This window comes from Tursiops truncatus, chromosome 14 (genome assembly GCF_011762595.2).
Source record: "Tursiops truncatus isolate mTurTru1 chromosome 14, mTurTru1.mat.Y, whole genome shotgun sequence".
NCBI classification, from domain to species: Eukaryota; Metazoa; Chordata; class Mammalia; order Artiodactyla; family Delphinidae; genus Tursiops; species Tursiops truncatus.
Genome location: NC_047047.1, coordinates 29,937,956 through 29,952,200, shown reverse-complemented (window position 1 = coordinate 29,952,200; position 14,245 = coordinate 29,937,956). Strand labels below are relative to the sequence as shown.

Sequence of the window (14,245 nt, the reverse complement as noted above, 5' to 3'; positions counted from 1 at the left end):
CAGAGTCATGAAGAAAGACTAGAGAGAAGAACGCATCCTGGGATAGAGTCCTGAAAAACAGCAAAATCTGAAATCTGGGTAAAGGAGAGATCAATAGCTAAGGTGACTAAGAAGGAATAGCCAGTGATGAAGGAAGAAACCCTCAAAAATCTACTGTCAGGGGCTTCCCTGGTGGCACAGTGGTTGAGAGTCCGCCTGCCGATGCAGGGGACACGGGTTCGTGCCCCGGTCCGGGAAGATCCCACATGCCATGGAGCGGCTGGGCCTGTGAGCCATGGCCGCTGAGCCTGCGCGTCCGGAGCCTGTGCTCCGCAACGGGAGAGGCCACAACAGTGAGAGGCCCGCGTACCGCAAAAAAAACCAAAAAAACAAAAAAACAAACTACTGTCAGGGTCAAGCAAGCAGAAGTCAAGAGGTGAACTTGAAAAGGGTAGTGCTGGTATAGAGTAAGAACAAAAGCCAGCTTAAGAGCAGACTGAAAGGGACTCCCCTGGCAGCGCAGTGGTTAAGAATCTGCCTGCCAATGCAGGGGACATGGGTTCGAGCCCTGGTCCGGGAAGATCCCACATGCCACGGAGCAACTAAGCCTGTGTGCCACAACTACTGAGGCTGTGCTCTAGAGCCTGCACACCTAGAGCCTGCAAGCCACAACTACTGAGCCCGCGCACCTCCAGCCCATGCTCTGCAACAAGAGAAGCCACCGCAATGAAAAGCCCGTGCACCGCAACGAAGACCCAACGCAGCCAAAAATAAATAAATATACAAAAAAATAAACTTATTAAAAAAAAAGAGTACAGTGAAAAGTAGATGGGGTTCAGCTTTGGTTTGCATATGTCAAATGTCAGCTTAAACTAGCACAAAAGAACAGGCAAACTAAAAGCTGTTGAGACACATAAAAAGGAAATGCATATTCTTAAAAAAAAACAAATATTGCTTACCACACTAACAAGTCTGAGCTCCATACAATGTTTAATTACTGTTGTGGGTTGAACTGTGTCTCTTAAATTTATATGAAGTCCTATCTACCCTGCCCATAACTGTGAATGTGACCTTATTTGGAAATAGGGTCTTTGCAGATGTATTAGTTAAGATGAGGTCAATACAAATTAGGGTGGGCCCTTTAAGAAGGGCCGTTGTAAGAAGAGGAGAAGCTAATGTGGACACACACAGAGGGAAGAAGGCCATGTGGAGACCAAGGCAGAGACTGGAGTGATGCAGCTATAAGCCAAGGATACCAAGACTGCCAGTCACCACCAGAAACTAAGAAGAGGGAAAGAAGGATTCTTCCACAGTCTTCTGATGGAACATGGCCATGATGACAACTTGATTTTGGACTTCTATCCTTCAGAACTTTGAAAGAATAAATTTTTGTTGTTTTAAGTCATTCAGCTACTTTGATACAGCAGCCCTAGAAAACAAATACAATTACTTGCTCACAGAAGAGGGAAAATTTTTTCTGTGGGGGGTATGCGTATTGTGAGTGGGAGACAAAGAAGTGGAAGAATGTGCAAACAACTCTTTTGAGAAGTTGGAGTCTGAATTATTAAGAGAAATAGGGATACAGATAAGGAAGGGATATGGGGTTAAGTTTATTAAGAGACATCAGAACATGTTTTTTTGGTTGATGGGAATGAATTCAGTGAAGAGGGAAAGACTGATGACATAGGACAAAAGAACAAGCAGAGCACATATTATACAATTCCATTTATAAAAAATGTTTGGATCAGGGAAATCTATATAGACAGAAGGTAGATTTAATAGTTGCTCAAGGCTGAGGGGAGAGGGTGTAGAAGAAAAAAGCTAGTGACTGCTAATGAGTATGTAGTTTCTTTTCAGGGTCATGAAAGTATTCTAAAATTGTGGTGATAGCTGCATAACTGTGAATATTCTAAAAACCAATGAGGTATATACCTTAAATGAGTGGATTTTATGGTATGTGAATTATATCTCAATAAACCTTTAGTCGGGAAAAAAACCCAGAATAACCACGTGATCAAAGTCCTTAAAAAGGACGGAGTGGTGGGACCCCAATCATAAGTGATTTGGTCTTTTACAGGACCTTTCCTCCACTGTAATAGGAGGAAGAGGGAGAAGGTGAGTGCATTTAATGTAGGTTTGGTGGTTGAAAGCTCAGGGAATTCCTGTATGATAGCTTCTATTTTCTCAGCTGAAGCTCAGGGTGGTGATGGAGAAAAGTGAGGAATATCCGAGGAGAAATGAGGGGGCATGAAGTAGTTATCAAAGAACAGGAAATCATATTTACTAGAGAAACACAGGTTTGCAAAGACAGTAACATGTACTCATCTATCTAATGTGTGACCATTAAATTAGAAGCAAAACCATTGACTCAGTTTTTCTCTATCAATACTCAATTACTTCAGAGTAAGCAGAGAGGTTATGTTCAACCAGTACTGGAGTTTGCCTAGCACACACAACACAGGAAGAGGCAAGGAAGCCAGGGGTAATGTCAGTCGGTGCTGTGGCACTGAGAATGCCTGCCAATCACATATCCCAAATGTACAGAGAGTGAAATATAAATTTGGGAAGATCACATTAAATCACTTACTCTAAGTTACACCTATCATATGATGATTGTCAGGATTACAATCCATCTCTGGCTAACTCCAGAGGCCACACACAGACATCGTTTGCTATCCGACTTTCATACTAAATATGCATTAAATAGTGACTTTCATATAGCAGGGGTATATATTCCATAATCTCAAATGGAAAAAATGAGCTCTTAGTCAACCCAAAGCCCTCAACCTATTTCCCCAAGTAGCACAAGACACTAATATCCTATTTATCAATCCTTTAAGGAACTCATACTAATTGTGGCTATCAATCCATTGTATGAGGTATTTTTCTACCTTTCCTAAATATTATGCTGTGATTAACAGTAAAGCTTTGAGAACCAGCTACATTCTCATAGTTTTTATTTCCTTATCTCATCTTATACTTGGTAGATGGGACACATACATGACGGAGCTCTTACCCCTTCACCTCTCAATATGCTTTACCATGTGCAACTTTTCTTCTAATATACGGATTTTTCCTGACCTCTTAGGCTAACCTACTCCTTAGAAGACATTTTCACTTCATGAGAGGAAGATGATAGCTATACATTTAAACAATGTGATTGCAAGATATGATGTTACTGTGCAAACAGCGGACATACCATTACAGTGCATTCTACCCTCTTTTGCCTTAACTTATAAGCCATGTAAACATTTTTAGGGCAGACTTTTTTATTTGAAAAGTAGATTTGGGGCAAAATGGTTGCAAGCTGGCTGCTATAGCAAGCATCTGGATAGTAAGAGTTCATAGGGAGGAATAACCAAACAGTTTCAATGTAAGCAGACAGGAACTAGAAAAAAACAAGACAATTTGACACTATTTGGCATAACTGCGAACGGGTGTATTTTTTTTTTTATGGGTGTATTTTTAAAAGACTCAGAATGATGCTCATAAATTTGACCTGAAGTCATCAAGAAATGATATCTATTTCAAATACTCTATTTACTAAAGTAAGAAAATCCTTTCTAAAATAATTTTATATTATCAAAAATTTTAATGGCTCATTCTAAGGCACTCTTACACAGAAAGTACAATATTTTTGTAGTAATCGTTGGCAAACAACAGTCGTAACATAGAGGCAATACAATAAAATCTAAGGTTAATGAAACCTTAGTGTATACTCCAGGATTAGTGCATTAAATTCTCCTACCATCCATCCCTATATTTTTAGAAATGTGATTATCTCTGCATTTAATTGTTTGGAACCTTGAGTTATCACACTAGCTATGTTTGAATTACCATGGGAATATGAAACAGGGACATAATGAATTAAATATATAAATGAGATAGTCAATATCTAACTTTGGCTGATGATTTAAACAACTCTACTTTCTATATTCTGAAAACATTTTATCAGTAGTTTGCATGCATCAGGCGCTAAATAAATGCTGACTAAATGACCAAACAGGAGAAAAAAGATATCCTCTAGTAAGGGTATTAATTATCAGTGAAATGAACAAATGGCAGATGAGGAAAATGATTAACAATCGAAACAAAATGAATATTTTTATCCTTTACTCTTAAAGCACCACACATGCACTTTTTATTTATTTAGCTCACCCATTTGTTGAAAAAGGAGACAAAGCCATATCCCTTAGACTTTCCTGTTGCCATGTCTTTTACCACTCGGGCATCTCTGAAATCAGAAACAATCGGAAGTTTAGGTTTGCAAACTCTCCTCTGGATATCAAGTGAGAATTTCATACACAACTCATTTTCATGTTTCATCTTCATTAAAATGAACCTTTAATGCAAATTCACCTTTTATTCTATAAAATTTATCATGTATTAGCAAATGAAGCTTAATTTTATAAACATGCAAATCAATAACTTCTTAAATATATATGTATACATTGTACAGAAACTGCCTCCCACTTTAAAAAGTTTTTAAATTTTTAAATATTAAGCATGGTAAAAGCAGCTATTCACATGAATTTTACTTAACTTATAGGGTTCACAGGTACACTAAATGAATGGCTTTCTTTAACCATGCAATTTATAATTTGCTATTTGACACTATATACTTACTACCTAATCATTAAAAAATTAAAATAGAAAACTGGAAACTAAAAGAATGGAAAAGTTGTATATTCCCTAAATTAATTAAATTTTTTCATTTTCTCAGATCAGTTCATACCCCCCTTCCGGACTATGGGTAAATTTTGAGAACTTGACTTTTCAGAAATGTTAAATCATTGAAGAAAAATACTAGACACACACTTTAGTTTTATACTAAACTATATTTAGTTTTATATAAGAGAAGATTTTACACTAAATTCTAAAATAGCAATCATATAAGATTGATTGGAAACTATAAGATATAAAAGCAAAATTTTAAAAAGTCAGAAAGTAAAAAAGCACGCCAACATTTATCCACTGTGAACCGTAGCTTGTAGTTAGCCAGGGCAATTCTGTCCATTCTTCAGAGATACTCTGCAAAATAACCAGAGCCCTATTATTTGAGATTGAGTAAAAAACCCAGCCATGATAGCTAAAACTCCATACCTCAAAAAATTGGACTCAAATTGTGCTTCACAGGCAATCTGCTTTTAAGTTAGCCAGGTATGTCACAATGCTTGTTCTCTCAGGACACATGAACAAAACAGGCACTTTTACAACAAAAACCCAAGTCAGAAAGCCATGCAATATAATTTTATATTAAAGTATACATAAGCATATTTTGATCAATTTAGGAGTGATTTATTAAGTGTTTAGGGTCAAAATGACAAAGAGGTGATGGTGAAAGGGGAAAACTAATGCAAGCCACTTCTCAATATGTAAAAATACTTATTAAAATTATCTGTATGGTACACATGCATTTAATTTGTAGCTGATTCATTTCTATAGCAAAATTTGTTAGACTACCCTAAATTCAAGGAACAGGAAAAGTTTAAGCTATGTAAATTAGGGAAAGAAAGTACTATATTTTATATACTAAATATTTTAATAGGCCAACATTTACTACACACCTTTTATAAATCAAGCACTGTTGTAGGATCTCTACGGGGAATACTTGACTATCATGAGAACCTTTCAATATATATATTTATCAACGTATCTCCTCTAATTGAAAAAAATCAGGAAATGATGCTACCAACTGAAAATGGTTCCTTCAAATTTAGAAACACTAACTCTCTGGGTAGCCTAAAGCTTAGACATTATCTCGACTGAAAATTATAAAACTTAAAGGCCTTACCAAGGAAAAATGATATATACATCAGTAATCATAGTTGACTCTAAGAAAATCTAGACTATAATTATGATACCAACATATTTAACAAAAAGAAATTATTGATCCTTGATTAAAAAGTAATGAAATTACTAAAATTTGAATGTCATTTAACTTAAACTCACCAATTGTTAAACAATCTTTATCTAATGCCAAACTAAAATTCCCATGCTTTCAGAAAAGCTACTGCAATCAAAATCGAAACATTTAATAAAATAGCATTTAATCTGTTAAAATGTTAGAAAAGCCTTTTCTTTTTAAAGGTAAGTTTCAGGAAATGTTAGCCTTGAAATATATTTAATGCTTACTTATATCTGAAAGGATTCTCTAAGGAAGAAGCAGCAAAGATCTATATCAGAGTTCTTTAATCTTTTATGGCCCTGTGACTAATCTGAAAATAGGATAAAACTTACAAAGATACTCCACACCAAAATGAAAGCAAGCATAAAATTTTGCATACAGAGATTTACAGAAACTTTGAGAGGCCAAAGGTTAAGACCTTTCCAATCTAGATATTTGAAAGCCAGCTAGAAAGCCAGATAACCATAATCAAAGCCCTAAAACAGATTAAAAGGAACAGTCACGAAATTAGAACTTTATTTTCCTAAAGAGACAAAGAAAAATGTCACCTAACAGAAGAGTCTACTTGTAAACCCTAATCGTGTGACTGCCTTTAAAGTTGGCCCCTTACTTATGGTCATTCCTTGGTCACTATGCATTTTCATCCTCCTACCAATGAACTAAAACTCTTCAAACGAAAACTTCCAAAATTCAACACCAATACCACCAGCTTTTACTGTCCAGTCTCCTTCTCATCTCTGCTGTTGGTCTGTTCATCAAACCAAACCAAAGCTAACATTTCCTTTTTCCTACTCTTCTAGCTGGAATAACAATAATAAAGCAACGAGAAACTCTAAAAATTTTGTTTTCTAAATTCAACGATTACTTCTAAGGAAGTGCAATCATCAACTTATTATTCTTACTCTATTACAGGCATGCTTTTCAAAATATAAAGTTCTTTTATGATGAATACTCCTTGAGTGACCTTTTTATAAAAGGCCTAAACTATACAATTAATAACAAATGCAAGCAAGACAGTGCTTCACAAAACACTAAAAGGCATTATTATTATTGTTAATAGCAACAACAAAAGGATAGATACCTGGGAATTAACATTTAATAACTGCGTTTTGGGTTGAATTGTTAAGGTTTCTTTTTGTTAAAATATATTAACAGAAAATGCATGGTATCATAGAAGTGCCAAAGGGTCTAAATTCCTTAGTCATAGCACAAGTTCACTAAAGATTATGACCAAGCTAGCAAGACACTCATATAAGAAACAATATGCACAACAGCACATTTGTCTCTTAAAAGCTAACGCTAATTGAAAAAGAGTTCTAAGATAATTGAAGACCAAAGATTTATTCATCAATGGGAAAATAATCTTTGGCTGTTAACTGCTTGAATAGTCTCTAAACAATACACTTATTCAAGTGAATATTAATACATCACATTCAAGTGTTAAAATTAATGTCCAAAATTCACAATAGATTTTCAAATTACTTCTATGTAAGATTGTTTCTAATATAAAGCATTTTAAATTTATCTTCTGTTACTTACGATATTCTTCCAAATGGTGCAAAAGCAGCTTTTATATCTTCAGTTGTAATTTCTGGACTGAGATCACCAACAAAGACATGGAAATGATCTTATAAGGGGAAGGAAGGGGAAGTGAAAAGAAAAATATAATTTTAGAATTTAAAAAAATGCTAAAATCTATTCAGTAAAGTATTCTTAAAATAATTTATGGATTATAGTAAAGTATAACACTATCCTATACCTAGACAAATCCTATCAGTTTTAAACATAATGAATCAAGGTGACAATACAGGAAAGATTCTCCTAGGGACTATGATATATCTAATGGGAAACTGACAGTTATATTTCTACTTATAGCCAATTATTATACTGGTCTAAGAAAATAAACTATTAATAATAAGTTTTGCAAAAAAAAAATATATATATATATTTATGACTTCATTACCATTCTAATAGTACTTATTTACATTTATTCAGTTTACCTATGTGATATACTTGGTTTAACCATATTTTGTGAAGAACAATCAAAGAAATACCTTGCATTGCAACAGTTTGATGTTAAAGTATTTGACAGTTTTCTCAAAAGCCAACAGTTTTGGTTGCCCAGACATTACACCATTCAGTTTATGTGAATCCATGTGCAAGTGAACTAAGACTGAAGGCAACAGAATGAAAACAGTAATCCCTTCACTTTATATCAGAGCCATTAAAAAAGCACTGGAGAGAAAAAACGTTCCCATATGTGAAGTTTTCTTAAAAAGACAATGCTCAAAAAAAAAGAAACACTTTAAAAATACAAAATAGTTGGATCAACACTTTAAATGGACATATATATCAATTCTGACAAAGTATATTTGGAAAGAAAAGTTACCCCTATTTGGCAGGCCTTAAGCAACATATTGGGTTGCCATTTGGGAAACACAGTTTCAGGAGCAACTCAAGCAATCAGAAGATCTGGTATGAAGCACAGATCATGACCTCAAGGAAAAAGGGTATCTTGCCCTTCAGTGGTGAAAGTATTTCTAAGGCATCAGCTGCTATCAATGGGGATCAGAGAACTTAAAATACCACCAAAGTAGTGGACAAACCACAATTGGTCAACAGTGGGAAAAAGGGGGAAAAATATTGCCAGAGAGACAAATAGAAATACGACCCCTCCCTCCCCGCTCCCCCCAATATCAAACAAAAAAACTTCAGGTGGTTAGTGAATACCCTTTCAAGAGATTTCATTTTATGTTTAAGAAGATACAATTACCTTGTGAACGCTGTGTGCTGACAACGGTACTACCTGATGACAAAGATTAGATTTGTTCTTAAATTTATTAACACAAACACATTCAATCATATCTTAGGATAACGATCAAAACATTACTGCAAATGTATGATGTTTATATGCTTTACAATAAAACTACTATGTACAATAAACACAAAAGTTCAAAGAGTATAAAATATACTTACTGCTTGTATCTTTCTTTTGACTGCTGGGGGTTGTTGCCCAATTCACTTTGACTTCCTAAAAAAATTTTTCTACATTTATACTCCATAAAAATAAAGGTAATAATCAGATATTACAAGATTTGCATCTATGAACACATACGTGTATGTTTGAGATGAAGCATTCAAACTTTCTGGTCAAAATTTCAATACTCTTTTTTTTTCAGTACGCGGGCTTCTCACTGTTGTGGCCTTTCCCATTGCGGAGCACAGGCTCTGGACGCGCAGGCTCAGCAGCCATGGCTCACGGGCCCAGCCGCTCCGCAGCATGTGGGATCTTCCCGGACTGGGGCACGAACCCGTGTCCCCTGCATCGGCAGGCGGACTCTCTACCACTGTGCCACCAGGGAAGCCCTCAATACTTATTTTTTAACGTACACTTACGCAAATAATGTTAACAAATCCTAACCATACATACTTCTTTGTTAACATTCAACTAACCTTTCTAAAGTACCAATAAATTTTTTTTCTTTTATTCTTCCCCATTAGTATCCAATGTTCCTAGATCTTTCATCAAAGCTTGAATAATTCAACAAATATCTTAGTATTTACCATGTGCAAGGCACCATGAAGAACACTAACATAAACATACCCTCTAATTTGCTTTATCCCAGCTTCTTAATATTAAATGTGATCATTTTCTGTAAAGCGAATATAATGCTTCTAAAAAGGAAACAAAACCGTATACAACTTAGAATTCTCCAGTGCAAGTCACCTTCTTTAATTATGACAGCTTACCTTACCCATTATCTTCCGCCCATTCATAGCAGCTAGTGCTGCAGCTGCATGACGATGCTCATAAAACTCCACAAAACAATATGGATCATTTCCAGCTGTCTGTTGAAGAAGAAACACAAAAGCCAATTTTAAGTTTTATACATTTCAGTATCAGGCCATGGAGAACGAAGGGTCTTTTCTGCAAGTAAATGTTTCGATAAGGCAGTAAACACTAAAAAATGAACTATTTTTATAGAAAGCTATCTTCTTCAACAACTTATACTATACTACTATATATAATTCAATCTTTTATTAATGACTAAGTGTTCTAATTAACTTTCTTAAACCTGTTACTAAAATGTAAGTAAACAGGCTCTGAAAACTGAAGAGGTTCTCTGGTAAGCAAAGTTTTAGAATATGTTTTAGAATGTGGACTTTCTGACATCAAAATTTTTGCCTGCTTAGAAATCTTTTAAAAATAAAAATTCTTGGGAATTCCCTGGCAGTCCAATGGTTAGGACTCCACGCTTCCACTGCAGGGGACACAGGTTCAATCCCTGGTCAGGGAACTAAGATCCCACAAGCCGTGATGCGGCCAAAAAAGAAAAAAAAAACCTCTCTCCTCTTTTCTACTGGTGTTCCAAGTAGTTGAGGTCTGATGACAGGTGAAGCCTGGATGTTTTCTTTTAAATTAAAGAAGCAGAAAAAACACCCAATATTTTACACCTATCAGTACAAAATACCAAATGACTTTCTAATTCTTTCCATAATCTCCTAAGCAGAACTATTAAAATAAGAAACTAATTCAAAAGACTAGAATGATAACAGAAGAAATAAATATGCCATTTTGTTTCAAGCACAATTAACAGTTAAAAAAAGTCACTGGCAATGATTTTAAAGAATTTTAGAGCAAGGAGGCAACCACAAAATTGATGACATTGAAACTATCCATTATTTTACTTTCAAAACATTAGAGAATATAAAAATGTTTTTAAAAATGTATAATCAAACTAATGTTATATTTAATGGGAATTCTATTACCAAGATCAATGTTGACAGGCATCAGAATGTGGTTAGAAAAGTGGCTTACACCTAAGAGTAAGACAATCAAATAAATAAGAATGTTCATTTTACTTAATTTGTACCCAGAAAAAAAACAACAACTACTTTTTAGATTAAAAAAAAATTCTAAGCATATACATTATCAGCCTTTATACTCTAGGGAGTATAAAATTCCTAAATATGAACATCAGTGCATCAGTGTGAAAAGACTAGGATTTAGACTTTAATAATAATAAAATAATGATAAGGAGGAGGAGAAGGAATAGTTAATCTAAGCCTTTGAGTGACGAAAATCCAAAATTTATACAAAGTGGCAGAGGTAACCTAGCTAGCCTTTTCTGTAGGTCCAGCAGTCATTAACATTTTGCCTAGTGATCTTTAACAGGCAAATATCTAGAAAGACCCAGACACAGAGAGAATAGCAGCCTACAGACCTATGGAGAGAACAGATCAATCTGGGTTTACATCCTTGCTTTGCCCCATTTCTGTGTATATTAAATAGGAAGGGCTTCTCTGGTGGCAGAGTGGTTAAGAATCTGCCTGCCAATGCAGGGGACATGGGTTCAAGCCCTGGTCCGGGAAGATCCCACATGCCACGGAGTAACTAAGTCCCTGCGCCACAACTACTGAGCCTGCGCTCTAGAGCCCGTGAGCCACAACTACTGAAGCCCGTGTGCCTAGAGCCCATGCTCCGCAAGAAGAGAAGCCACCGCAATGAGAAGCCCGCGCACTGCAACGAAGAGTAGCCCCCACTTGCCTTGACTAGAGAAAGCCACGCACAGCAACAAAGAACCAAAGCAGCCAAAAGTAAATAAATAAAATAATAAAAAAAAGGAATAACAGCTGCTTTGTAATGTTTCTATTGAGCATGTGATAAGGCATCAGCATTAAAATAACAGGCAGTAGGCATTCCATAAATACTATCACTAAGATAAGGAAGGAGCCCCAGATGAAAGATTGGTTTTAAATTCTCCATCATAGTCCCCTATCTCTCCCTCTTATCTTTCTCTAAGGGTACAGAAATCTTTTCTTCTTTATCCAAAGGCATACAGATATTAAATGTGATAAGAAAACACTTTAGGGGCTTCCCTGGTGGCGCAGTGGTTGAGGGTCCGCCTGCCGATGCAGGGGACATGGGTTCGTGCCCCGGTCCGGGAGGATCCCACGTGCCGTGGAGCGGCTGGGCCCGTGAGCCATGGCCGCTGAGCCTGCGCGTCCGGAGCCTGTGCTCCGCAACGGGAGGGGCTACAACAGTGAGAGGCCCGCATACCGCCAAAAAACCCCCAAAAAACAAAAAAAACAACACTTTAGAAGAGTGTAAAGGACAAAAAACATCTGTTGAATCCATCTATATTATATGTAGGTGACCCTACCACATTAGGAGAAAGTTTTTTTTTCTGGTTTTTGGCTGCACCCCGCGCCAGATGAGATCTTAATTCCCTGACCAGGGATCGAACCGGCATTGGAAGGCAGAGTCTTAACCACTGGACCACTGGGGAAATCCCAGGAGAAAGGTTTGACATTTTAAAATATGAGACAGCAAACCAAAGCCAACTGGCTAAATAATTATTTTTAAAAATACCAAGTAAAAAAAAGTTAAATTGAAATACAATAGAAGAGAAAGTAGTAGATACAGACACATACATGATTTTCTTTCCTGGAAAAAAGAAAACCAAAAGTTTAAAGGTAGGTGAGACCAGGGATAAAAGGATTTCTCTTTAGCACTGTTTTTCTCATCAAAAGAATTTTAAGGTGCCTTTTAACACACATTATGACTCAGGATTAATACCAATTAGATGAGTGAATTCTATGTTTTTTCTATACATTAAGGTCTGATGGATGGGCACTGCCACAATACAAGAAAAACTTGAATCATGACCTTTAAAATTAAGTTAAAAACACTTTCACAGTATCAAAGTCTATTATTTTTTTTTACCCAATTTCCCATTTTAATTGTAATAACTGAATTTCTAGTTTAGCCAATCAACTGATACCACATATAAAACAAACAATTCTGATGCCTCAATACACTTTAAAACAAGAGCCCACATATAGTTGTCACCTGCTTTAGGCATGATTAGTACCATTCTCTTCTTTCTTTACTTACTAAAACAAACTTCATGGCCAAAACGGGTTCATTACAAATTTACTAAAACCCCTATGAATTTAGACTGTATAAAGCAATTTAAGAGTTCCTGGAAGTAATGGATTTAAATAATGTATCATGGACAACCTCAGAGAAAAGAAAAAAAAGAAAGTTAACTAAGTAAAATACCCTTACATCCATAATCATTTTGCAGTTTTTACAAGGTCCAATCTGGCTAAAGAGCTGGAGAATTAAAGCTTCTGTCACATCTCGGGAAAGGTTACCGACATATCTGAAACACAAAGAAAAACAATTCATCATTTTAAATTTGCTTCTTTTGCATCAGTTCCTAAAGTTGATTACTGGAGAGTGAATATGGGGAATAGGTAGATCTTTGGGATCTACTATTTGGGAACTTTTTAAAAGTTTGTGAAAACTTCAAAATCTCTTTCAAAACATATGGAAGATACGTTACTTGCAAATATATTAATGACACACTGTTAGTAGAGGGGAAGCTAGTGTGTGTGTGTTTTTATTCAAGGTTGTACAAATAAAACCTGTTGCTTGTTTCTAAGTTTCTAGGCTTACCTTAGGAAGATATGCTTAAAATCACTCAAATGAATCATTAAATATGTAGAACATTTTATACAATCAATCCTGGAAAGCTTTGCAATTATTTCTACTTCTACAGAGTTACTGAGAACATTAATTTTCTTCAATTTTTAATTCACAGGATTTCCCTAAAACTGTCCAATTTAGGTATACTTTGGCTTACATAGTAAACATATTTTTGAAAAATCATGGATAAATCACTTATCAGGTGTTGTACATGCTCACAAAAGAATCGGAAACCTTTCAATGGGAAACCTTCCACTGATCAGTGATAGTAGAAAGGGAGTAGAAAGAGTCTAGGAGAGACTTTTAACAGATAATATGAAGTGGTGGCTAACAAACTTAATTAGTGTAAATAATGTATTATAAGACCACATGACTGGGATGATCCTTACTTTTTCTGGGGGAAGGGGGATGATCCTTATTTAAAGGGTTTATAAATTAATTTTCAAAAGGGGATTTTAAAATGAGATTACCTCCAGACATGTTAGAGTTAGAGGTTTATTACTTCTGAAATCAGAGAATGTTGTCTCCCAACAACTGTAGTTTCTCATTCTTCTGCTAAGAATCCTTCAGGGAATGTGATGAAAGGTATGGACTCTCTCCCCCCAAAGATAAACATCTATACATGCCAGAAAGTGTGGATTCAATTCCTTCCTTCCATTTACCCATTCAACAGAATATTGAATGCTTACTGTGAAGGCACAGGTATAGGTTAAAATGGCAAAGGGAGAAGTGCTGAGTCTTAAGGAACAATGAACAGTTCCTTTATAGAAAAATGCTAGTCAGTAAATGTAGACAGAGAGCATTAAATTAGCAATGTGTAAGCCTGACTGAAAAACTGACTCAGGCATGAACCATTAATGGAT

At 35.7% G+C, this 14,245-nt stretch overlaps 1 protein-coding gene across 10 annotated transcripts in view; it reads right to left on the bottom strand.

Annotated features, from left to right (window-relative positions):
- The window catches only part of TIA1 (TIA1 cytotoxic granule associated RNA binding protein), a 29,113-nt gene that overhangs the window by 7,971 nt on the left and 6,897 nt on the right, over nt 1–14,245 (bottom strand). For 5 of the 10 annotated variants that reach the window (XR_012325659.1, XR_012325658.1, XM_019943017.3 and 2 more), the window contains 6 exons: nt 12,960–13,056; nt 9,638–9,736; nt 8,864–8,918; nt 8,661–8,693; nt 7,427–7,514; nt 4,138–4,213 (listed from right to left, as the gene is read on the bottom strand). Coding sequence is in view for 7 of the 10 variants with exons in the window: in XM_019943017.3 (XP_019798576.1) it covers nt 4,138–4,213; nt 7,427–7,514; nt 8,661–8,693; nt 8,864–8,918; nt 9,638–9,736; nt 12,960–13,056 (448 nt within the window). In the remaining 3 variants the exon portion in view is untranslated. Of the gene's footprint in view, nt 1–4,137; nt 4,214–4,944; nt 5,011–5,082; nt 5,175–7,426; nt 7,515–8,660; nt 8,694–8,863; nt 8,919–9,637; nt 9,737–12,959; nt 13,057–14,245 lie in introns of those variants that run through there. The other 5 variants (XM_033838350.2, XM_004321996.4, XR_012325660.1 and 2 more) reach the window with 4 other exon arrangements.